Raw genomic sequence first — 27448 nt, 5'->3', positions numbered from 1 at the left:
GTTCAAACATGCATGCAAATGCCATATTCAGATTCTTTGGATTTTTCTGATAATTTTTCATATATAATTTATTTCATTTGGAGTTACGGTTGAATTTCTATGATTTTTAGAAGTTTAGGCAATTTTCTGGAATTTCCTGAATAATAAAAAATCCAGAAAATGTATTACTGCGTCAGCATGAGGTCATGATGACGTCAGCAAGTCAACAGGCGCCGTCCAGGTCAAACCTGACCAGTGGGGTCCACTGGTCAGTGACACTGTGTCAACTACAGGGGCTGACGTGTGGGTCCGGTCAATGCTGACGTGGCCAAGTCAACGCTGACAGGCGGGCCCCCCTGAGATTAGTACTAATCTAACAGAGAAGTTAAACTAATAAATTTAGGCACTGGGGGCCCACATGTCAATGAGGGGGGGGGGTTAATTAGTGCTAACAACGGGGTTTAGCCGGCGACTAATCGCCGGCGCTAAGCAGTGCACGGCGGCGATCACCGGCCAGCCGTTTCCGGCAGCTAGAGTTTGCGCGGGTGGGTGCGTTGGAGAGTTGCTGTTGCGGCGCTTCGAACGGTGGCAGTGGCAGGTGCTCGGGTGGGCTGTGGCGTCGGCGGCGGCGAGCGAGGCGGCGACCGGAGCTCGGCCTCGAGCGGCTAGGGGGCTGCAGTGCACGGTAGAGGTCAAGGTTGGTCGTGTTCTTCTCCTGGGGCCGCACTGACCACGACGGCGTGCTCGGTTGCGGGTTCCCGTAGGTGTGGCTGCGGTGGCGACATGGCCGACGGCGGGGAGCTTCAAAGCTCCGGTGACTCGGGCGGCTAGCGGGTGCGTACGGGCATGGGGAGCAGGGGAGAAGAAGGTGGAGCTCACAGCGGGGTCGGAGACGGCCTCTGCAAGCTCGGGGAGGCGGAGACGGCGGCAAATCGACGGTGGCGATCCTCGATGGCCGAGGAGGGGAACGGCGGAGCTGGCGGCATCTAGGGCTTCCAGCGCCTTCCGTCTTGGTGAGGAGGAAGAGGGGGACGAGGCGGGGCTCTCGAGCACGTTGGATGGGTGAGGGAGGGCCGGTGGCCGTGGCAACAGCAAGCGGCGGCGACGGCATGCTCGGCCATGGGGGGGGGGGAACAGAGGAGCGAGGGGAAGGGGTGAGAGCGTAAGAGAGAGAGAGAGGGAGAGGCAGGGAGGTGCGGGGCTTCATCCACGTCTCCTGGGCGTCGCGAGAAGGCCACGGGGGCGTGAGGCAGGCAGGGAGGAGGTGGCGGCCTCAGCGCGCGCCGTGCCCGCCTTCGCCTCTGCCTGCTGGCAGAGGTTGAGGACGACTGGCAAGTCGCCAGGTGGGCCGGGCCTCCAACAGTACTGGGCCAACTGGGCGCTAGGTCAGCTATAGGTGAGGTTCTGCCCTTTTTTGTGTTTTGGTTCCTGTTTTCTATTTCTGACATTTGTTTTAATTTGATTCTTGAACCAAACTAATTTTTCTGCTTCTGACAATTTTTGTAGAGACTAAATGGATTATTCCAAAGCCCCTCAACAATTATTAGAATTATTGGACATATAGTTAATATATCACCTATATAAATCCAATGCAAATAATTATTGGATTAACTCAAATGCCCAAAATAAATATTTCTGTGAATCCAAAAATATTGGTTTGAATTTTACCTCTTGCCAATATTTTTATAGCTTAACAGGAACATTTTATTGGGTTTATTTGAAGCAATTTTTAATGTTGATCATTTTTTTGAAATGATTTCTGAGGCTTTCAGTTTTCCCCAATTCAACTTTCAGAAATTTAAACATGATGCAAATAAGATGCAAACACTAGGCAGCACCAGAAGCTAGGGATGTGACATGGCGATCGTGCCACGTGCGTCGGCAAGGGGCGGCAGCATCCTGATCCAGTATCCAATGCTCACGGACTCGAACTATGGTCTGTGGGCGGTGAAGATGAAGATCGTTTTGCGTCCGTTTGGCATGTGGCCGGCGCTCGAGGGCACGGGTGAGTTTAACCAGAGCCGGGACGATGAAGCGTTTGCCGCACTCTCTCAGTCTGTTCCCGACTCGGTGATGATGGCGGTGGCTGAATGCACTACCGCCCACGAGGCCTGGGAGGCGATCCGGTGCATGCGTCTAGGAGAGGACCGCGTCAAGAAGGCGCGGATCAAGCAGTTAAAGCAGCAGCTCGACCGCATGGAGATGGACGATGCAGAGTCCGTCAGTGTGTTTGCACAGAAACTGATGGCACTCGTTGGAGAAATCCGGTCGCTGGGCGAGACAGTATCGGAGGAGTCGATCATTGAGGTCCTCTTCAATGCGATGCCGAGCCGGTTTGGGGACATTGTGAACACCATAGAGCACTGGGGTGATCTCCACCATGACACTGTCGGAGGCCTTCGGGCGCCTTGCCGCGTTCGAAGAGAGTCAGCGTGGTCGGCGCCGTCACACCGGTGGGAAGGAGGATAAGCTCATGTTGATGACACAGGCCCTCGAACAGCTGATGAAGGGCAAAAAGGAGTCACCCGGAGCCGGCAGCAGTAACGATGGTTGTGGCCGTGGAGGCGGCCGAGGTCGCGGCGGTGGCCGCGGAGGCCGTGGTGACCGTGCACAAGCTGGGCGCAGTGAGAGTAAGGATGCTGGGAAGCAGAAGAAGCACCGCAAGTTTGACATCACAAGGTTAGGTGTTTCAATTGTAATGAGATGGGTCATTTTCAGTCTGACTACCCTGAGCCGAAGCGCCAGCAGGCGAACTTTGCACAAGCAGCAGAGGATGACGCCCCTGGACTGTTGATGCTCGAGGCATGTGAACTGATGTCAGTTGAGCCCACCCCAACAGAGCATGTGTTTCTGAACGAAGAGAAGGTGCTGCCCAAGCTCAATGGTAGTCAGGACATCACCTGGTACTTGGACACTGGGGCTAGCAATCATATGACTGGCTGTCGTGAGAATTTTGCAGAGCTCGATGAGGTAGTGAAAGGCAGGGTGAGATTTGACGATGGCTCGGCAGTGGAGATCTGCGGACGAGGTTCAGTTCTCATAGAGTGTCACATGGGTGAGCACCGAGTCCTGACTGACGTGTGCTACATTCCTCAGCTCAAAAACAGCATCATAAGTTTGGGTCAGTTGGATGAAAATGGATGTAAATATGCTAGTGAAGATGGTGTCATGACAGTGCGGGACAAGCAAAGGAATGTACTCGCACGAGTGAATCGCACCAAGAACAGGATGTATATCCTGAACATCCAGCCATCAAAACCAGTGTGTTTGCTCACGCACGCAAAGGAGGATGCATGGCTTTGGCATATGAGGTTCGGACATGTAAACTTTCGCTCCCTGAGGGCCTTGGCTACAGAAAGTATGGTTGAAGGTATGCCACACATTGAGCATATTGAGCAGATTTGTGATGGGTGCATGATAGCAAAGCAGCGCCGGTTACCTTTCCCAGCACAAGCAACGTACCGTTCCACACAGAAGCTGCAGCTGGTCCATGGAGATCTTTGTGGCCCGATATCACCAGAAACCCCAGGAGGGAAAAGGTATTTTCTCCTGTTAGTTGATGATTTCTCAAGGTACATGTGGATTGTTCTCTTGAGGAGCAAAGACGAAGCCCTTGAGGCGATTCAGAAATTTCAGAGTGCTACTGAAAATGAGATAAGTGTGAAACTGAAGGCCATACGGATAGACAGGGGTGGCGAGTTTACGTCAAATGAATTTGCAAAGCGCTGCAATGATCATGGGGTCAAGCATTTCCTCACTGCACCCTACACTCCACAACAGAATGGTGTGGTTGAAAGGAGAAACCAAACCGTGCTGGGCATGGCGCGCAGTCTGCTAAAAAGTATGGAGGTGCCAGCTCGGTTTTGGGGTGAAGCAGTGACCACTGCCGTGTATTTGCTGAACAGATCGTTGACAAAGAGTGTCAAGGGCAAAACACCGTATGAGGCATGGCATGAGAGAAAGCCGTCAGTCCAACATCTTCGCACTTTTGGTGGTGTTGCTCATGTGAAAAAGGTTGGTCCTGGTGTGTCAAAACTCTCTGACAGAAGCTCACAAATGGTCTTCATTGGTTATGAAACTGGCTCCAAGGCTTATCGCATGTATGACCCGGAAAGTAAAAAACTTGTTGTATCACAAGATGCAGTGTTTGAGGAAGATAGGTGTTGGGATTGGAGCCTCTCGGGATCAGTGGGAAGGAGCAATGGAAGTTCATTTGTTGTCAGCTACCCAGAACAGCTAGTTTGTGATGGAGGAGAGGTAGCAGAAGACGTTGCCGTGGCAGCAGATTCACCAAGAAGAACTCCTACCATAACAGCGCCTCGGCAGGGTCATAGAAGAAAACGTGCCAACAACGGGGCTGCAATCCCGCTGGACCTAGAAGTCTCTCCGGTGTCCCCTGCTTATGCTCCTGGTTCTCCTAACACCCCGTACACCGAGCCTTCGCAGGGGCCACAAGGCAAGCGCCTTCTGGAGGATGTCTATGAGGAAACAACAAAGATAAAGGCAGCCTACTCAGGCCTCTGTTTGTTTGGTATGGAAGAACCTGCCAATCACCTTGAGGCGATGAAAGAGTCGTGTTGGCATAGAGCTATGCAAGATGAATTGAGCTCCATTGAGGCAAATAGTACATGGCACCTTTGTGATATGCCAAAGGGATGCAAGCCCATTGGTCTGAAGTGGGTTTATAAGCGAAAGAAGGATCCCAACGGAGTTGTAGTCAAACACAAGACAAGGCTAGTAGCTAAAGGGTATGTATAGCGCGAAGGGATCAATTTTGAGGAAGTTTTTGCTCCTGGTGCATGCTTGGAATCTGTTAGACTACTAGTTGCACTTGCTGCACAATCTGGTTGGAAAGTGCATCATATGGATGTGAAATCGGCGTTTCTCAACGGCGATCTGAATGAAGAAGTCTATGTGAGCCAACCGCCGGGGTTTGAGATCGCCGGCTATGACAACAAGGTGTACAGGCTGAAGAAGGCCCTCTACGGCCTTCGACAATCTCCAAGGGCATGGAATTCTGATGTCTACTACACAACCTTCTTCTTGTAGACGTTGTTGGGCCTCCAAGTGCAGAGGTTTGTAGGACAGTAGCAAATTTCCCTCAAGTGGTTGACCTGAGGTTTATCAATCCGTGGGAGGCATAGGATGAAGATGGTCTCTCTCAAGCAACCCTGCAACCAAATAACAAAGAGTCTCTTGTGTCCCCAACACACCAAATACAATGGTAAATTGTATAGGTGCACTAGTTTGGCGAAGAGATGGTGATACAAGTGCAATATGGATAGTAGATAATGGTTTTTGTAATATGAAATATAAAAACAGTAAGGTAACTAATGATAAAAGTGAGCACAAACGGTATTGCAATGCTAGGAAACAAGGCCTAGGGTTCATACTTTCACCAGTGCAAGTTCTCTCAACAATAATAACATAATTGGATCATATAACTATCCCTTAACATGCAACAAAGAGTCACTCCAAAGTCACTAATAGTGGAGAACAAACAAAGCGATTATGGTAGGGTATGAAATCACCTCAAAGTTATCCTTTCTGATCGATCTATTCAAGAGTCCGTAGTAAAATAACATGAAGCTATTCTTTCCGTTCGATCTATCATAGAGTTCGTACTAGAATAACACCTTAAGACACAAATCAACTAAAACCCTAATGTCACCTAGATACTCCAATGTCACCTCAAGTATCCGTGGGTATGATTATACGATATGCATCACACAATCTCAGATTCATCTATTTAACCAATATAAAGAACTTCAAATAGTGTCCCAAAGTTTCTACTGGAGAGTCAAGACGAAAACGTGTGCCAACCCCTATGCATAAGTTCACGAGGTCACGGAACTCACAAGTTGATCACCAAAACATACATCAAGTGGATCACATGATATCCCATTGTCACCACAGATAAGCACGTGCAAGACATACATCAAGTGTTCTCAAATCCTTAAAGACTCAATCCGATAAGATCACTTCAAAGGGAAAACTCAATCCATTACAAGAGAGTAGAGGGGGAGAAACATCATAAGATCCAACTATAATAGCAAAGCTCACGATACACCAAGATCGTACCACCTCAAGAATACGAGAGAGAAAGAGAGAGATCAAACACATACCCTCAGCCCCTAGGGAGAACTACTCCCTCCTCGTCATGGAGAGCACCGGGATGATGAAGATGGCCACCGGAGAGGGATTCCCCCCTCCGGCAGGGTGCCGGAACGGGTCTAGATTGGTTTTCGGTGGCTACGGAGGCTTCTGGCGGCGAAACTCCCGATCTAGGTTTCTTTCTGGATGTTTCTGTATATATAAGAGGTTTTGGTGTCGAGAACAAGTCAGGGGGGTATCCGGGCTATCCACGAGGCAGGGAGGCGCGCCTCGGGGGGGGGGGGGTTGATACGTCTCCGTCGTATCTACTTTTCCAAACACTTTTGCCCTTGTTTTGGACTCTAACTTGCATGATTTGAATGGAACTAACCTGGACTGACACTGTTTTCAGCAGAATTGCCATGGTGTTATTTATGTGCAGAAACAAAAGTTCTCGGAATGACCTGAAACTCCACGGAGATTATTTTTGGAAATAATAAAAAATACTGGCAAAGAATCAAGGCCAGGGGCCCACACCCTAGCCACGAGGGTGGGGGGCGCGCCCCCTGCCTCGTGGGCCCCCTGGAGCTCCACCGACCTCAACTCCAACTCCATATATTCGTGTTCGGGGAGAAAAAAAGAAAGAAGAAGGATTCATCGCATTTTACGATACGGAGCCGCCGCCAAGCAATAAACTCTCTCGGGAGGGTTGATCTGGAGTCTGTTCGGGGCTCCGGAGAGGGGAATCCGTCGCCACCGTCATCATCAACCATCCTCCATCACCAATTTTATGATGCTCACCGCCGTGCGTGAGTAATTCCATCGTAGGCTTGCTGGACGGTGATGGGTTTGATGAGATTTATCATGTAATCGAGTTAGTTTTGTTAGGGTTTGATCCCTAGTATCCACTATGTTCTGAGATGTTGCTATGACTTTGCTATGCTTAATGCTTGTCACTAGGGCCCGAGTGCCACGATTTCAGATCTGAACCTATTATGTTTTCATGAATATATGTGAGTTCTTGATCCTATCTTGCAAGTCTATAGTCACCTACTATGTGTTATGATCCGGCAACCCCGAAGTGACAATAATCGGGACCACTCCCGGTGATGACCGTAGTTTGAGGAGTTCATGTATTCACTATGTGTTAATGCTTTGTTCCGGTACTCTTTTAAAAGGAGGCCTTAATATCCCTTAGTTTCCTCTAGGACCCCGCTGCCACGGGAGGGTAGGACAAAAGATGTCATGCAAGTTCTTTTCCATAAGCACGTATGACTATATTCGGAATACATGCCTACATTACATTGATGAATTGGAGCTAGTTATGTGTCACCCTAGGTTATGACTGTTACATGATCGATCGCATCCGGCATAATTCTCTATCACCGATCCAATGCCTACGAGCTTTCCATATATTGTTCTTCGCTTATTTACTTTTCCGTTGCTATTATTATCATCACTACAAAACACCAAAAATATTACTTTTGCTACCGTTACCTTTTATCACCATTGCCATTACTATCATATTACTTTGCTACTAAATACTTTACTGCAGATATTAAGTTATCCAGGTGTGGTTGAATTGACAACTCATCTGCTAATACTTGAGAATATTCTTTGGCTCCCCTTGTGTCGAATCAATCAATTTGGGTTGAATACTCTACCCTCGAAAACTGTTGCGATCCCCTATACTTGTGGGTTATCAAGACTATTTTCTGGCGTCGTTGCCGAGGAGCATAGCTCTATTATTTGAGTCACTTGGGATTTATATCAGCTGGTCACTATGAAGAACTTGAAAGACGCGAAAACAAAAATTTATCCCTCAACTATGAGGGGAGGTAAGGAACTGCCATCTAGCTCCGCACTTGATTCACCTTCTGTTTTGAGTAAGCTTGCAACACCTAAACCTGCTTTTGCTATTAATTCTGATACGTCACATATTATTGATGATGCCATTTCTGCTATGCATGATACTTATGATGAAACTATTTCTATGCTTGATACTACTGTGCCACTTGGTGAATTTCTTGATGAACAACTTGCTAGGGCTAGAGAGAATGAAATTATTGAAACTGATAATATTGATGAAAGTGATGATGAAGGCTCTCCTAATAAATATGAATTGCCTGTTGTGCCTGAGGGCTATGTTATGGATGAAGAAACTAAAAGAGACTTTCTTGCATGCAATGATAGAAGTGATCTTAAGAAATTATTAGCTAAGCTTAAACAAAAAACTCCGAATGCTAGAATGAAATATGATCCTGCTTATGCTACTTCACCTATCTTTGTTACTGATAAGGATTATGAATTCTCTATTGATCCTGATATAATTAATTTGGTTGAATCTGACCCTTCTTATGGCTATGAATCTGAACTGTTGTGGCACATCTTACTAAATTAAATGATATAGCCACCATGTTCACTAATGATGAGAGAACTCGCTACTTTTATATCCTTCAAATATTTCCATTCTCATTAGAGGGTGATGCTAAGATATGGTTTAATTCTCTTGATCCTGGTTGTGTGCGTAGTCCCCAGGATATGATTTATTACTTCTATGCTAAATATTTCCCTGCTCATAAGAAACAAGCTGCCTTAAGGGATATATATAATTTTGTGCAAATTGAAGAAGAGAGTCTCCCACAAGCTTGGGGGAGGCTTCTCCAATTACTTAATGCTTTGCCTGATCATCCTCTTAAGAAAAATGAAATACTTGATATCTTTTATAATGGACTAACCGATGCTTCCAGAGATTACCTGGATAGTTGTGCTGGTTCTGTTTTCAGGGAAAGAACACCAGATGAAGCTGAGATTCTATTGAATAATATGTTGAAAAAAGAAAATAATTGGACACTTCCTGAGCCAGCTCCTAAGCCAACTCCTGAGCCTATTCTTAAACCAACTCTGAAGAAAATGGGTGTTCTATTTCTCAGTCCTGAAGATATGCAAGAGGCAAAGAAATCTATGAAAGAAAAGGGTATTAAAGCTGAAGATGTTAAGAATTTACCTCCTATTGAAGAAATACATGGTCTTAATTTACCGCATGTTGAAGAAATACATGGTCTTGATAACCCAACACAGGTAGTAAAGGTAAATTCTCTCTATAGATATGATAAAGCTGAAATCCCTCCTACTAAGTTTGCTAGCCAATGTTTGGATGAGTTTGATAACTTTATGGTTAGGCAAGAAGACTTCAATGCTTATTTTGGTCAACAATTGAAACAAAATGCTTATATGATTGAACACTTGGGTGATTATATGTCTAGAGTTAAAGGTGAACTTAAACTCATTAGTAAACATGTTTCTATGGTTACCACTCAAGTAGAACAAGTACTTAAAGCTCAGAATGATTTGCTCAATGAATTAAATGGTAAGAAAAATGATAATGTTGTTAGAGTTATGACTATAGGTGGTAAAATGACTCAGGAACCTTTGTATCCTGAAGGCCACCCTAAGAGAATTGAGCAAGATTCTCGAAGAAATGATATTGATGCACCTAGTCCTTCTAAGAGGAAGAAAAAGAAAAATGATAGGACTTTGCATGCTTCTAGTGAAGGAAATATGCCCTAGAGGCAATAATAAAGTTATTATTTATTTCCTTATATCATGATAAATGTTTATTATTCATGCTAGAATTGTATTAACCGGAAACATAATACATGTGTGAATATATAGACAAACAGAGTGTCACTAGTATGCCTCTACTTGACTAGCTTGTTAATCAAAGATGGTTATGTTTCCTAACCATAGACATGAGTTGTCATTTGATTAACGGGATCACATCATTAGGAGAATGATGTGATTGACACGACCCATTCCGTTAGCTTAGCACATGATCGTTTAGTATGTTGCTATTGCTTTTTCATGACTTATACATGTTCCTATGACTATGTGATTATGCAACTCCCGTTTACCGGAGGAACACTTTGTGTGCTACCAAATGTCACAACGTAACTGGGTGATTATAAAGGTGCTCTACAGGTGTCTCTGAAGGTACTTGTTGGGTTGGCGTATTTCGAGATTAGGATTTGTCACTCTGATTGTCGGAGAGGTATCTCTGGGCCCTCTCGGTAATGCACATCACTTAAGCCTTGCAAGCATTGCAACTAATGAGTTAGTTGCGGGATGATGTATTACGGAACGAGTAAAGAGACTTGCCGATAATGAGATTGAACTAGGTATTGAGATACCGACGATCGAATCTCGGGCAAGTAACATACCGATGACAAAGGGAACAACGTATGTTGTTATGCGGTCTGACCGAGAAAGATCTTCGTAGAATATCTAGGAGCCAATATGAGCGTCCAGGTTCCGCTATTGGTTATTGACCGGAGACGTGTCTTGGTCATGTCTACATAGTTCTCGAACCCGTAGGGTCCGCACGCTTAACGTTACGATGGCAGTTTTATTATGAGTTTATGTGTTTTGATGTACCGAAGGTTGTTCGGAGTCCCGGATGTGATCACGGACATGACGAGCAGTCTCGAAATGGTCGAGACATGAAGAGTGATATATTGGAAGCCTATGTTTGGATATCGGAAGTGTTCCGGGTGAAATAGTGATTTTACCGGAGTACCAGAGGGGTTACCGGAACCCCCCCGGAGGCTATTGGGCCTTATGGGCCCAAGTGGAGGAAGAGGAGAGGCGGCCAAGGGGGAGCCACGCGCCCCTCCCTCCAAGTCCGAATTGGACAAGGAGGGGGTGGGGTGGCGCCCCCCTTTCCTTTCCCCTCTCTCTTCCTTCCCCCCCAAGTCCTAATCCAACTAGGAAAAAGGAGGGGAGTCCTACTCCCGATGGGAGTAGGACTCCTCCGGCGCGCCTCCTCCTATGGCCGGCCGCAGCCCCCCTTGCTCCTTTATATACGGGGGCAGGGGGCACCCCATAGACACAACAATTGATCATTGATCTCTTAGCCGTGTGCGGTGCCCCCCTCCACCATAGTACACCTCGATAATACTCTAGCGGTGCTTAGGCGAAGCCCTGCGTCGGTAGAACATCAACATCGTCACCACGCCGTCGTGCTGACGAAACTCTCCCTCAACACTCGGCTGGATCAGAGTTCGAGGGACGTCATCGAGCTGAACGTGTGCTGAACTCGGAGGTGCCGTACGTTCGGTACTTGATTGGTCGGATCGTGAAGACGTACGACTACATCAACCGCGTTGTGCTAACGCTTCCGCTTTCGGTCTACGAGGGTACGTGGAAAACACTCTCCCCTCTCGTTGCTATGCATCACCATGATCTTGCGTGTGCGTGGGATTTTTTTTGAAATTACTACGTTCCCCAATAGTGGCATCCAAGCCAGGTTTTATGCGTTGATGTTATATGCACGAGTAGAACACAAGTGAGTTGTGAGTGATATAAGTCATACTGCCACTACTAGGAAAAGGGCTATAGATGGAATTGACACTAATGGCACACCAGACATGTGGTGCGCCATTACTATATACTAATGGCGCACCATGTGTTGGTGCACCATTAGTGTGCAAATACTAATGGCGCACCACGTCCACGGTGCGCCATTAGTAATTTTTTTAATTTTTTCAAAACTACTAATGGCGCACCACATCCACGGTGCGCATTAGTAAATTTTTTTTTAATTTTTTTTCAAAACTACTAATGGCGCACCGTGGGAGTGGTGCGCCATTACTAGTTGAACTAGTAATGGCGCACCATGCCACGGTGCGCCATTAGTAACTTGGCCCAAACATTTGCCCGAATGCAACCCCCCCCCTCGGTGGACCGCCTTTTCAGTTTAAAAAAAATAAAAGAAAATGATAGAAATGTCAAAAAAATAAAAGAAAATAAGATTCCCATGTGATATGTGGTCTAGTTGTTAGCAAAATTTACAAACATGAATTTTCGACTTTTTTGCAAAATCTCTCGAGAATTTGTAAAAATGGGCATAACTTTTGCGTACGAAGTCGGATGAAAAAGTTTTTTATATGAAAAATCATCTACTCGAAAAGTTACATCCGAATTTAACGGGGAGACCCCCGTTAAACATTTTCAAAATCCTCAAAAACCTAACAGAAAAAAGGATACGGGGCTTTTAAGATCTGGAGAGGCAAAAAAATTCAAAAAAATTCAAACTTACTAATGGCGCACCTGCCCATGGTGCGCCATTAGTATCTTCCCGCCTTCAAAATTCAAAATAAGGTAAAAAAATTAAAAAAAGTTACTAATGGTGCACCTACCCATGATGCGCCATTAGTATCTTCCCTCCTTCAAAATTCAAAATAAATCAAAAAAATAAAAAAGTTAGTAATGGCGCACCTGCCCATGGTGCGCCATTACTATGTCGTATATATGGCTGGGCGCACCTCCTCCACTCCACCTCTCCTCCACTCCATCTTCTCTCCTCCACTCCATCTCCTCCTCTCCTCCACTCCATCTTCCCTTCTCTCCTCCACCATACTACCCTCCTCCTCGTCGGCGACCTCCTCCTCCTCCTCTCCGGCGACCTCCTCCTCCTCTCCAGCGACCTCCTCCTCTCCGGGGACCTCCTCCTCCCTCCTCTCCTCTCCTCCCCTCACGGTTTCTCCTCCCTCCTCTCCGGTGAGCTCCTCCTCCCTCCTCTCCTCCCATTCCCTCATGGTTTCTCCTTCCTCCTCTCCGATGCTTCGGTGAACTCCTCTCCGGCGACCTCCTCCTCCTCTCCGGCGATGTAGGCGAGCGCCTCTCCGGTGACCTCCTCCTCTCCGGCGAACTCCTCTCCAGCAAAAGAACACGGAAAAAGAACGTACAAGATCCAAAAACAGGAATAAAATTTGAAATAATATCGTGCCAAAAAACGAGCAAAAAATGGGCAAAAAAATCATGATCCAGATCCAAATTCAAAATTCAAAAATAGCAATGGCGCATGGTGGGGGTTACACGGTGCGCCACTACTATTTTCCCGCCTTCAAAATTCAAAAATACTAATGACGCACCATGGCCTATACTAATGGCGCACCAGTGGTGCGCCATTAGTATACCAGATACTAATGGCGCACCAGTGGTGCGCCATTAGTAAAAAATACTAGTGGCGTGATACTAATGGCGCACCAGTGATGCACCATTAGTAGGCAAAACTGGTGCGCCCTTAGTAGCCCTTTTCCTAGTAGTGTGCTTACCAGCATGTCATACTTTGGATCGGCGGTATTGTTGGATGAAGCGGCCCGGACCAACATTACGCGTACGCTTACGCGAGACTGGTTCTACCGACGTGCTTTGCACACAGGTGGCTAGCGGGTGTCAGTTTCTCCAACTTTAGTTTAACCGAGTGTGGCTACGCCCGGTCCTTGCGAAGGTTAAAACATCACCAACTTGACAAACTATCATTGTGGTTTTTGATGCGTAGGTAAGAACGGTTCTTGCTAAGCCCGTAGCAGCCACGTAAAACTTGCAACAACAAAGTAGAGGACGTCTAACTTGTTTTTGCAGGGCATGTTGTGATGTGATATGGTCAAGACATGATGCTATATTTTATTGTATGAGATGATCATGATTTGTAACCGAGTTATCGACAACTGGCAGGAGCCATATGGTTGTCGCTTTATGGTATGCAATGCAATCGCCCTGTAATGCTTTACTTTATCACTAAGCGGTAGAGATAGTCATAGAAGCATAAGATTGGCGAGACAACAACGATGCTATGGTGGAGATCAAGGTGTCGCGCCGGTGACGATGGTGATCATGATGGTGCTTCGGAGATGGAGATCACAAGCACAAGATGATGATGGCCATATCATATCACTTATATTGACTGCATGTGATGTTTATCTTTTATGCATCTTATCTTGCTTTGATTGACGGTAGCATTATAAGATGATCTCTCACTAAATTTCAAGATAAAAGTGTTCTCCCTGAGTATGCACCGTTGCCAAAGTTCATCGTGCCCAGACACCACGTGATGATCGGGTGTGATAAGCTCTACGTCCATCTACAACGGGTGCAAGCCAGTTTTGCACACGCAGAATACTCAGGTTAAACTTGACGAGCCTAGCATATGCAGATATGGCCTCGGAACACTGAGACCGAAAGGTCGAGCGTGAATCATATAGTAGATATGATCAACATAGTGATGTTCACCATTGAAAGCTACTCCATTTCACGTGATGATCGGTTATAGTTTAGTTGATTTGGATCACGTGATCACTTAGAGGATTAGAGGGATGTCTTTCTAAGTGGGAGTTCTTAAGTAATATGATTAATTGAACTTAAATTTATCATGAACTTAGTACCTGATAGTATCTTGCTTGTCTATGTTGTTTGTAGATAGATGTCCCGTGCTGTTGTTCCGTTGAATTTTAATGTGTTCCTTGAGAAAGCAAAGGTGAAAGGTGATGGTAGCAATTACACGGACTGGGTCCGTAACTTGAGGATTATCCTCATTGCTGCATAGAAGAATTACATCCTGGAAGCACCGCTGAGTGCCAGGCCTGCTGCTGATGCAACTGCAGACGTTAAGAACGCCTGACAGAGAAAAGCTGATGACTACTCGATAGTTCAGTGTGCCATGCTTTACGGCTTAGAACCGAGACTTCAATGACGTTTTGAACGTCATGGAGCATATGAGATGTTCCAGGAGTTGAAGTTAATATTTCAAGCAAATGCCCGGATTGAGAGATATGAAGTCTCCAATAAGTTCTACAACTGCAAGATGGAGGAGAATAGTTGTGTCAGTGAGCATATACTCAGAATGTCTGGGTACCATAATCACTTGACTCAGCTGGGAGTTAATCTTCCGGTTGATAGTGTCATTGACAGAGTTCTTCAATCACTGCCACTAAGCTACAAAAGCTTCATGATGAACTATAATATGCAAGGGATGAATAAGACAATTCCCGAGCTCTTCGCAATGCTAAAAGCTGCGGAGGTAGAAATCAAGAAGGAGCATCAAGTGTTGATGGTCAATAAGACCACCAGTTTCAAGAAAAAGGGTAAAGGGAAGAAGAAGGGGAACTTCAAGAAGAACATCAAGCAAGTTGCTGCTCAGGAGAAGAAACCCAAGTCTGGACCTAAGCCTGAGACTGAGTGCTTCTACTGCAAGCAGACTGGTCACTGGAAGCGGAACTGCCCCAAGTATTTGGCGGATAAGAAGGATGGCAAGGTGAACAAAGGTATATGTGATATACATGTTATTGATGTGTACCTTACTAGAGCTCGCAGTAGCACCTGGGTATTTGATACTGGTTCTGTTGCTAATATTTGCAACTCGAAACAGGGACTACGGATTAAGAGAACACTGGCAAAAGGACGAGGTGACGATGCGCGTGGGAAATGGTTCCAAAGTCGATGTGATCGCGGTCGGCACGCTACCTCTACATCTACCTTCGGGATTAGTATTAGACCTAAATAATTGTTATTTGGTGCCAACATTGAGCATGAACATTGCATCTGGATCTTGTTTGATGCGAGACGGTTTTTCATTTAAATTAGAGAATAATGGTTGTTCTATTTATATGAGTAATATCTTTTATGGCCATGCACCCTGGAAGAGTGGTCTATTTTTGATGAGTCTCGATAGTAGTGATACACATATTCATAATGTTGAAGCCAAAAGATGCAGAGTTGATAATGATAGTGCAACTTATTTGTGGCACTGCCGTTTAGGTCATATCAGTGTAAAGCGCATGAAGAAACTCCATACTGATGGACTTTTGGAACCACTTGATTATGAATCACTTGGTACTTTCGAACCGTGCCTCATGGGCAAGATGACTAAAATGCCATTCTCCGGTACTATGGAGAGAGCAACAGATTTGTTGGAAATCATACATACAGATGTATGTGGTCCGATGAATGTTGAGGCTCGTGGAGGATATCGTTATTTTCTCACCTTCACAGATGATTTAAGCAGATATGGGTATATCTACTTGATGAAGCATAAATCTGAAACATTTGAAAAGTTCAAAGAATTTCAGAGTGAAGTTGAAAATCATCGTAACAAGAAAATAAAGTTTCTATGATCTGATCGTGGAGGAGAATATTTGAGTTACGAGTTTGGTCTACATTTGAAACAATGCGGAATAGTTTCGCAACTCACGTCACCTGGAACACCACAGCGTAATGGTGTGTCCGAATGTCGTAATCGCACTTTACTTGATATGGTGCGATCTATGATGTCTCTTACAGATTTACCACTATTGTTTTGGGGTTATGCTTTAGAGACGGCCGCATTCACGTTAAATAGGGCACCATCAAAATCCGTTGAGACGACGCCTTATGAACTGTGGTTTGGCAATAAACCAAAGTTGTCGTTTCTTAAAGTTTGGGGCTGCGATGCTTATGTGAAAAAGCTTCAACCTAATAAGCTCGAACCCAAATCGGAGAAATGTGTCTTCATAGGATACCCAAAGGAGACCGTTGGGTACACCTTCTATCATAGATCCGAAGGCAAGAAATTCGTTGCTAAGAATGGATCCTTTCTAGAGAAGGAGTTTCTCTCGAAAGAAGTGAGTGGGAGGAAAGTGGAACTTGATGAGGTAACTATACCTGCTCCACTATTGGAAAGTAGTTCATCACAGAAACCAGTTTCTGTGACGCCTACACCAATTAGTGAGGAAGTTAATGATGATAATCATGAAACTTCATATCAAGTTGTTACTGAACCTCATAGATCAACCAGAGTAAGATCCGCACCAGAGTGGTACAGTAATCCTGTTTTGGAAGTTATACTACTGGATCATGATGAACCTACGAATTATGAAGAAGCGATGGTGAGCCCAGATTCCGCAAAATGGCTTGAGGCCATGAAATCTGAGATGGGATCCATGTAGGAGAATAAAGTGTGGACTTTGGTTGACTTGCCCGTTGATCGGCAAGCAATTGAGAATAAATGGATCTTCAAGAAGAAGACTGACGCTGACGGTAATGTTACTGTCTACAAAGCTCGACTTGTTGCGAAAGGTTTTCGACAAGTTCAAGGGATTGTCTACGATCAGACCTTCTCACCCGTAGCGATGCTTAAGTCTGTCCGAATCATGTTAGCAATTGCCGCGTTTTATGATTATGAAATATGGGAGATGGATGTCAAAACTGCATTCTTGAATGGATTTCTGGAAGAAGAGTTGTATATGATGCAACCGGAAGGTTTTGTCGATCCAAAGGGAGCTAACAAAGTGTGCAAGCTCCAGCGATCCATTTATGGACTGGTGCAAGCCTCTCGCAGTTGGAATAAACGCTTCGATAGTGTGATCAAAGCATTTGGTTTTAGACAGACTTTTGGAGAAGCCTGTATTTACAAGAAAGTGAGTGGGAGCTCTGTAGCATTTCTAATATTATATGTGGATGACATATTTCTGATTGGAAATGATATAGACTTCTGGATAGCATAAAGGGATACTTGAATAAGAGTTTTTCAATGAAAGACCTCGATGAAGCTGCTTACATATTGGGCATCAAGATCTATAGAGATAGATCAAGATGCTTAATTGGACTTTCACAAAGCACATACCTTGACAAAGTTTTGAAGAAGTTCAAAATGGATCAAGCAAAGAAAGGGTTCTTGCCTGTGTTACAAGGTGTGAAGTTGAGTAAGACTCAATGCCCGACCACTGCAGAAGATAGAGAGAAAATGAAAGACGTTCCCCATGCTTCAGCCATAGGCTCTATCATGTATGCAATGCTGTGTACCAGACCTGATGTGTGCCTTGCTATAAGTCTAGCAGGAAGGTACCAAAGTAATCCAAGAGTGGATCACTGGACAGCGGTCAAGAACATCCTGAAGTACCTGAAAAGGAATAAGGATATTTTTCTCGTTTATGGAGGTGACAAAGAGCTCATCGTAAATGGTTACATTGATGCAAGCTTTGACACTGATCCGGACGATTCTAAATCACAAACCGGATACGTGTTTACATTGAACGGTGGAGTTGTCAGTTGGTGCAGTTCTAAACAAAGCATCGTGGCAGGATCTACGTGTGAAGCGGAGTACACAACTGCTTCGGAAGCAGCAAATGAAGGAGTTCATATCCGATCTAGGTGTCATACCTAGTGCATCGGGTCCAATGAAAATCTTTTGTGACAATATTGGAGCAATTGCCTTGGCAAAGGAATCCAGATTTCACAAGAGAACCAAGCACATCAAGAGACGCTTCAATTTCATCCGGGATCTAGTCCAGGTGGGAGACATAGAGATTTGCAAGATGCATACGGATCTGAATGTTGCAGACCCGTTGACTAAGCCTCTTCCATGAGCAAAACATGATCAGCACCAAGGCTCCATGGGTGTTAGAATCATTACTGTGTAATCTAGATTATTGACTCTAGTGCAAGTGGGAGACTGAAGGAAATATGCCCTAGAGGCAATAATAAAGTTATTATTTATTTCCTTATATCATGATAAATGTTTATTATTCATGCTAGAATTGTATTAACTGGAAACATAATACATGTGTGAATATATAGACAAACAGAGTGTCACTAGTATGCCTCTACTTGACTAGCTCATTAATCAAAGATGGTTATGTTTCCTAACGATAGACATGAGTTTTCATTTTATTAACGGGATCACATCATTAGGAGAATGATGTGATTGACATGACCCATTCCGTTAGCTTAGCACACGATCGTTTAGTATGTTGTTATTGCTTTCTTCATGACTTATACATGTTCCTATGACTATGAGATTATGCAACTCCCGTTTATCGGAGGAACACTTTGTGTGCTACCAAACGTCACAACGTAACTGGGTGATTATAAAGGTGCTCTACAGGTGTCTCTGAAGGTACTTGTTGGGTTGGCGTATTTCGAGATTAGGATTTGTCACTCCGATTGTCGGAGAGGTATCTCTGGGCCCTCTCGGTAATGCACATCACTTAAGCCTTGCAAGCATTGCAACTAATGAGTTATTTACAGGATGGTGTATTATGGAACGAGTAAAGAGACTTGCCGGCAACGAGATTGAACTAGGTATTGAGATACCGACGATTGAATCCCGGGCAAGTAACATACTGATGACAAAGGGAACAACGTATGTTGTTATGCGATCTGACCGATAAAGATCTTCGTAGAATATGTGGGAGCCAATATTAGCATCCAGGTTCCGCTATTGGTTATTGACCGGAGACGTGTCTCGGTCATGTCTACATAGTTCTCGAACCCGTAGGGTCCGCACGCTTAACGTTACGATGACACTTTTATTATGAGTTTATGTGTTTTGATGTACCGAAGGTTGTTCGGAGTCTCGGATGTGATCACGGACATGACGAGCAGTCTCGAAATGGTCGAGACATGAAGAGTGATATATTGGAAGCCTATGTTTGGATATCGGAAGTGTTCCGGGTGAAATAGTGATTTTACCGGAGTACCGGAGGGGTTACCGCCCCCCCGGAGGCTATTGGGCCTTATGGGCCCAAGTGGAGGAAGAGGAGAGGCGGCCAAGGGGCAGCCGCGCGCCCCTCCCCCCATGTCCGAATTGGACAAGGAGGGGGGCGGCGCCCCCCTTTCCTTTCCCCTCTCTCTTCCTTCCCCCAAGTCCTAATCCAACTAGGAAAAAGGAGGGGAGTCCTACTCCCGGTGGGAGTAGGACTCCTCCGGCGCGCCTCCTCCTATGGCCGGCCGCACTCCCCTTGCTCCTTTATATACGGGGGCAGGGGGCACCCCATAGACACAGCAATTGATCATTGATCTCTTAGCCGTGTGCGGTGCCCCCCTCCACCATAGTACACCTCGATAATACTGTAGCGGTTCTTAGGCGAAGCCCTGCGTTGGTAGAACATCAACATCGTCACCATGCCGTCATGCTGACGGAACTCTCCCTCAACACTTGGCTGGATCGGAGTTCGAGGTACATCGTCGAGCTGAACGTGTGTTGAACTCGGAGGTGCCGTACGTTCGGTACTTGATCGGTCGGATCATGAAGACGTACGGCTGCATCAACCGCGTTGTGCTAACGCTTCCGCTTTCGGTCTACGAGGGTACGTGGACGACACTCTCCCCTCTCGTTGCTATGCATCACCATGATCTTGCGTGTGCGTAGGAATTTTTTGAAATTACTACGTTCCCCAACATCTAGTGAACCTATTATTGACACACCTGAGAATCCGAATAATATCTCTATTTCTGATGCTGAAACACAATCTGGTAACACTACAAGAAATATGTCAACTAGTGACCTTCTATCAGTGACCCTAGAAGAATTGGTCATAGATCTATGACCATTTGAGACCAATTGGTCAAAAGCTGTTCGGGGGGCTCCAAACCCTAAACCATTGCGACCATTTTGGTCAGAAAGGTCGTAATTTCCTTACACGAAATGGTCATAAAGCAGACAACACTAGTCCGCTGCCTTATTTCTAGCTGATCATGACCAATATAGATGGTCATAACCTTGTAAATTGTGGTGGATTGGTATGACTTGGTGCCACCTCATCAGTTTTGCCTATGTGTCATGTCCATGTGTCAATTTTTGCCCTAGGTTGTGAAGCAACCTATATTTCTGTCATTCCCAGAATTCCCAAAAAAATCTCATAAATTCTTTGGGTCATATCTTCGTCAAATATGTAAAAATCCTTCCTTGCCTATTCATTTTCCTATTCTGTTCACAACATCACTTTATGAAGGAAGTGCTATTTATATATTCTTGACTGCCCTCGGAATTTTTGGGCACTCTTTCCTATCCAAATCATTACCGCATGACAAAATTCAGCTCCATTTTCCTAGCAAATCTTCCTCGGCAAATTTCCAAAGTTTTTGTCCACCTAAAAGCATTGTGAAGGAATTACCTTTTTTATATATCCAAATGACATGAAATTTATACAGTTCCTTCATATGCCCAAATTATCACCCTCCTCCAAATTGCAGCTCAGTCAAATCATCTATGTGAGCCCAGGTTTTATATTTTATGGTCAGATTGGCACGTTGCAAAACAAGTGTTATCTAGATCCCTCCTATTACCCTCAAACTTTTTGGGCACTCTTCCATACCCAAATCATTACCACATGATAATATTCAGCTCAATTTTCCTAGTAAATCTTTCTCAGGAAATTTCCAAAGTTTCTACCTTGAGAGAAGCTTTGTGAAGTAAGTACTAGCTAGGCTTACCCTAATGATCTGAAAATTTACCAGCGCATGACCTTACCTATGTAACTTACCTACACCAATTTTGAGCTCATTTCATTCATCCAATCTCTCTCACTACTTTTCCCAAGTTTCTGACCATAGAAAAGCATTGTGAAGGAAGTACTACTTTGGCATGTCCAAATGGTATCAATTTTATACAATGCTTTCCTGTGCCCAAATAACCATCCTCCACCAAATGTCAGCTCAATCCATTCATTATTTTGAGTCTAGCTTCAACATTCATATTTTTTTCCAGCGTGGTACTTTGCAAAGCAAGTACCACCTAGGATCCTCCTTTTGAGCTAAAAATTTGTGAAGAAATTCTCCTTAGTATATGATCATCCTCAGCCAAAACTCACGCCCATTGGCCATGTGCATTTCCTATACTGCTAATCAAACACTTGGCTGCTAATTCATCTTTGAGCATAGGTCAGTCTCCTCGTGAGATTCTTCTGTTGTAATTTTATTCCTAGCACCTACCTGGGGAGTGCCCAACCCACTAGACATGCCTAGGCCTCCCAAAACGCATGTCAACGCCAAGGTCACGCGGTGACCACGCGGCGGGCATGCGAGTTTATGCGCTTTAGAGTTGGGGCCCTGGGCCACATCCAAACTTCGACGTATCGCCACCAAACCATGTATTTATGATTAAATAGATACTTATGTAACTAGAAATGATTTTTGGAAAAAATAAAGAGCAAACAATAAGGTAGTTGCAGTTCAAATTTGACCCGCTTCCTACTGAATCAGCGGAAATTTGTCTTTTTCACCAGAGGTGGATCAAAACTTTTGACACCCAACCATTTTGTCAATTGTGCATTAAATATGGCCTAGTATTTTAGAAAATTGATTTGGTCCAATTTTGCAACAAATATATGGTAGGTCCTTCACAAAAAAACTCATTTCGGACACTCGGAAAATGGAAAATGAATTTTCCGTGCAAAGAAAATGAAAAATCCCTTAGGCAACATTGTTTGGAATTCCAAGATGCACCCTTGTGCACAATATGATATCATTTGAACAAACTATGCCATGAATGTGGCCATAAGATTGATAATTTGGCTTGAAAGCCATGAATCTTCACGCGTGATAGCTCATTTCTGAGAACACTTTTTTAAAATAATTGTTGTATTACAAGTTTATTATTTTTCCTGGAAACTTGGTAACATATAATGACACAATGCGAAGGTTTCCCAATTTTTTGATTTTTTTGAATTTTTTATGCCCGTTTCAAAATGCGGTCAAAACGGCGGGCTTGACCGTTCCTAGCTAGTGGTTGAATCTTGCAAAACTTTTCATGTTTCTCTAATTAAATATATACGTATGTACCTAGAAATGATTTTTGGAAAAAATATAGAGCAAACTATGAGGCAGCCGCAGTTCAAATTTGACCCGCTTCCAACTGAAATGGCGGAAATTTGTCTTTTTCACCAGAGGTGCATAAAAACTTTTGACACCCAACCATTTGGTCAATTGTGCATTAAATATGGCCTACTATTTTAGAAAACTGATTTGGTCCAATTTTGGAACAAATATATGGTAGGTCCTTCACAAAAAAACTCATTTCGGGTACTCAAAAAATGGAAAATGAATTTTCCGTGCAAAGAAAATGAAAACTCCCTTAGGCAATATTGTTTGGAATTCCAAGATGCACCCTTGTGCATAATATGAAATCATTTGAACAAACTATGCCATGAATGTGGCCATAAGATTGATCATTTGGCTTGAAAGCCATGAATCTTCACGCGTGATAGCTCATTTCTGAGAACAGTTTTTTAAAATAATTGCCGTATTACAAGTTTATTATTTTTCCTGGAAACTTGGTCACATATAATGACACAATGCGAAGGTTTCCCAATTTGTTTTTTGAATTTTTATGCCCGTTTCAAAATGCGGTCAAAACGGCGGGCTTGACCGTTCCTAGCTAGTTGTTGAATCTTGCAAAAATTTTGATGTTTCTATGATTAAATAGATACTTATGTACCTAGAAATGATTTTTGGAAAAAATATAAAGCAAACTATGAGGCAGCCGCAGTTCAAATTTGACCCGCTTCCAACTGAAATGGCGGAACTTTGTCTTTTTCATCAGAGGTGGATCAAAACTTTTGACACCCAACCAGTTGGTCAATTGTGCATTAAATATGGCCTAGTATTTTATAAAATTGATTTGGTCCATTTTTGCAATAATTATTTGGTTGGTCCTTCACAAAAAGAACTCAATTTGGGCACTCGAAAAATGAAAAATGAATTTTCCGTGCAAAGAAAAATAAAAACTCCCTTAGGCAACATTGCTTGGAATTCCAAGATGCACCCTTGTGCACAATATGAGATCATTTGAACAGACTATGACATGAATGTGACCATAAGATTGATCATTTGGCTTGCAAGCCATGAATCTTCACACGTGATAGCTCATTCTAAGAACACTTTTTTAAAATAATTGCCATATTACAAGTTTATTATTTTTCCTAGAAAATTGGTCACATATAATGACACAATGCGAAGGTTTCCCAATTTTTTGATTTTTTTTGAATTTTTTATGCCTGTTTCAAAATGCGGTCAAAACATGGTCACATATAATGACACAATGCAAAGGTCCGTCCATCCTAGCCCTCCTCTCTCTCTCTCTCTCTCTCTCTCTCTCTCTCTCTCTCTCTCTCGCAGCAAACCCCTCTCTCAACCATAGCGCTTGCAGCCACCTCCACTCCCGATCCAGATCCGCCACCCACCTCCCTCTCCCCTCGCCGCCGGTCTGCACCCTCCCCTCCCCTCCCTTTCCCCCACCTTTGCTGCCCATCCACCACCGCCGACCTCGTCTCCGCCATCCCCTTCCCCTCGCCTTCATCCCCCATATCCGCTAGTCCAGGCGAGGCCATTCCTTCCGCCCGCCACCTCCCTCCATCTCTCCCCGATCTAGATTGACGCCGCCACCCGTCTCTAACCCTAGCTTCTCATCCCGGGCGGCGGCACCTTCCTTCCCTCGCCCTCTTCTCCTGCCCTCCTCACGGCCACCTCCACCACGCCACAAATCCCGGTGACCCACCCCGTCTCCGCGCCCGCCTCGGCAACCACCTCCGCCGCGCATCCGAGTCCCATCCGTGTCTGCGGCTCTGTTCCTTCGGATCCACATGGTCGCGTGCGACCTCGTGGCGTCTGCAGATCTACAAGGCAGGGAGACGAGTCATGGAGGCGAGGGTGCCCGCAGACGAGGAGTCCGGCCTCCTCCCCGCTTTCACAGCCATGGTGAGTATCCTCCCCCTAATCTTGGCACCCGTGATCCGTCGTAGTGACCGCCCCTAGTTTTCAAGCGAGCGTAGACTCGGTAGATTCACAACAACTGCGGCTCTCAGTAGAATGATTTGCGAGGGCGAAGGAATCCGTGGATCGGGGTTTCGTAATGCGGTGCTGTTAATCGGATGAAATTGCCGTAGGAGCTATGTATTTCTCTTGGATCGTACCGTGTTGGTGCTGCTGGATCTCCAGCATGTCGGGAAGAAGGGAAGGTGATTGGGGTGTGGGGATTGGAGACACTTACATTACATTCAGTATCACATTGCGCGGCTCAGGTCCTTGGATGTGTTGAGTTAACTTGTTTGAAGGGCGGATTGGTTGGTTTGAATGGTTATCTGCTGACCCCATTGGGATTTTAAGCTAAAAATACATTAATCTTCAGTCTGTCTTGTTAGTCGACTTGTCATGACTAGTGATTGATCCCAAGTATACACGTTTATTCTAGTTATATGCTTGTAAGGTTAGATCATAGTCTGACAGTTTGTTTGCACAATATGCTGTCATTTAGCTACAGTTAATCAGCTTATGTACTAGGCGTTCCTGAAACCTTAGGCCATAAGCAACGAGTGACATGATGATGTATCCCTCCTACATCCTAGCTCTCTATGGAGTAGGGCTGTTGTTCCACCGTTGCAAGCTAACTTGATGTGTTCTGTTTTGGAGTATGTAATGTTACTCTCTTTTTGGCCAGCTGGGTGCTTTTCTAGTTCAACATAACATCTTTGGCTTGAGTTCTCTTTTCATTATTTGTATAATTGAAAATTGAAAATTCTGCCCTCTACCATTTTGGACCCTGGTGATTCACTGGGAAATTTCCCTTGGAATCTAACACGTCCTTCGATCTCCACATATTAAACTAACAAGCATGGGTTATGAGTTTAGCTATGAAGTTCTTTTTGTTTGTCATGTGTTGTAAAATTCCTGGTTCTTTATTCCTGTTGGCTAAGTATATGGTATGACAATTTTTGTAGGTGAACGTTCCGAAGACCAAGAAGACCTACTACAAGAACAAGGAGTGCAAGAAGCACACCCTCCACAAGGTTACCTAGTACAAGAAAGGTAAGGATAGCCTTTCTGCTTAGGGGAAGCGTCGTTATGACCGCAAGCAGTCTGGATATGGAGGCCAGACAAAGCCTGTTTTCCACAAGAAGGTATGTTACTCATTTCTGTGGGCATATATCTTATTTGATGTACAACTCAACTTACTGTGGAAATGTTGGCCGTTCCTCTTCTGTTGCTTCTTTGCATATGGATGTTTATTCTTCTGTTTCTTTCAGGCCACATCTGGACTTATTTGATGTTCCTCCTCCGCGGTGGCCCCATGCCGCGCGCCCCCGCCGGCAGTCTGGGCGACGGTGGACCGGCTGCTGGGGATGCTGCTGGACTTCCTATAACTTGTTGCTAAGATTAACAATTACTCTGTAGACCCTGCTGTGATAATACGTGTTTTATGGTCATAGGTGAGTCCTCGGTTATTTTTTTGGGATGAAACGATACGTGTAATTCTAGTGATGTTTGGAGATTTTGTGATCCCTCTCCGAGTTGCAACCGGGGGCTGCTGTTAGAGGTTCATCCTTGACTATTAGTCGCAGTCAATTAGAGGAACTAGTACTAGTACTGCGGCACATCTTCAGAGGAACCAGTACTTCGGCTCTCGTTGACCTTCAAGCCTTTCCTGGCAGTCCCACAACACTACAAGTATAACACACCAGTACCTGTTTAGGAATTGCTATAGAGCGATGTGTGTGGTTCTGTGGCATTGGCATGCTGTATGTGAAGACTCAAGAGTCTTCTTTTGTTGTACTTGTAGATGTAGCGGTATTCTTGGCACTATGACCTAAAGCAATCAGTCGGCCAATTGCAGTCTTGGCATGCTCTGTTGCTCTCCAAGTTGTTAACCTATGTGTAGTTGTACATAGGAATAGAGGTATGCTAAATCTGGCATTTTCAAGTACGCTGTGTTGCTGTGACTGCTCTCAGTTTAATAATTTTAACTCTTCTAGCATTTTCAAGTATGCACAATGTATTAGTGTATCCTCATCTATGTTGTTTGATTTATATATGGTGTTGAAGGTCTTGCTCACCCTGTGTCTACCTACTACCTGCAGATCAACGGGTGTCCGGCTCAGCAGGGCCAGGAAGGACCTGATGTAGAGGGGTCTCATCAGGATGGTGTCAATATTGTGCGAACTGTTCTAGTGCCTGATCTGTATCCCAATTCAGGCTCAAAATGCGCCCCATTTACTTCACCTCTAGAATATCTCTTTCCTGTCTTTGTGGAATAGTAACATATGAAATGTCATACCTGCTTAAATCTTAGTTGCTACATACTAGTAGGAGATAATTTTTCCAATTCTATCTTCTGCGATTAAAACAAATCCACGACAGAGTTGCAGCAAACAGATTTTTACCAGTTCTATCTTCTGTATCAAAACAAATCCACAACAGTTTCAAATGACAGTTGCAGCATAGTGATTTTTATCAATACTATGGAAATTGCTCTGAAGTAGAAGTTGCTTAACTATGCAAGTTGCTTTAAATTTGGGTTTGGGTAGAAGATACACAACGTGTGCAAGTTGCTTTAGTTATCTGGTTGGTGAAACTTAATTTTTCATGATTTCATGGCGCACCCTGACCGATCATTCTGAATTGGTGTTAACATGCCTTAACATTATAATGGCTACCTATGAAGTCATAATTATTTATTATATGCATGGATCACTACATTATGTATTTCCTGGCCGTGCTTTATAGTATAGTATATATGATCTTACCTGAGGCTTTTAGGTTTCTTGCACTATTTGCTTGGTGTGAAGTATCCAATATTTGTTACATTATGTCTTTAAGTAGTAAAATTGAGAATGGCTACCTAAATTCTTCAACTGAACTTCTCTTTCATTGTCCCACCAAATACTGAAGTTTGCTATGAATAACATTGCTACATGTGTTTTTGTCTATATAGAATTGCATTCATTTCCTCTTATTTCTCTAGTTACATAGCTTGAGGTATGTGTATTCTTTTGAATAGGATGTACTG

The 27448-nt window shown here is 44.4% G+C and overlaps 1 protein-coding gene across 1 annotated transcript; it reads left to right on the top strand.

Annotated features, from left to right (window-relative positions):
- Window positions 1-1836: 1836 nt before the first annotated feature.
- LOC147973169 (uncharacterized) lies at window positions 1837-2448 on the top strand. The gene has a single exon (XM_087524594.1). The coding sequence runs from the start codon at window positions 1837-1839 to the stop codon at window positions 2446-2448; it is 612 nt and encodes a 203-aa protein (XP_087380720.1).
- The last annotated feature ends 25000 nt before the right edge of the window (window positions 2449-27448 follow it).

Source organism: Triticum urartu, chromosome 5A, assembly GCF_056163025.1.
Source record: "Triticum urartu cultivar PI428250 chromosome 5A, HENAU_Tu73, whole genome shotgun sequence".
Taxonomy (NCBI): Eukaryota; Viridiplantae; Streptophyta; class Magnoliopsida; order Poales; family Poaceae; genus Triticum; species Triticum urartu.
Note: the sequence above shows the minus strand (reverse complement) of the source record. Positions and strands in the feature narration are given on the sequence as shown.

Excerpts from the sequence above, each read along its gene's own strand:
- LOC147973169 (XM_087524594.1), top strand. The coding sequence starts at position 1,837 with ATGGCGATCGTGCCACGTGCGTCGGCAAGGGGCGGCAGCATCCTGATC.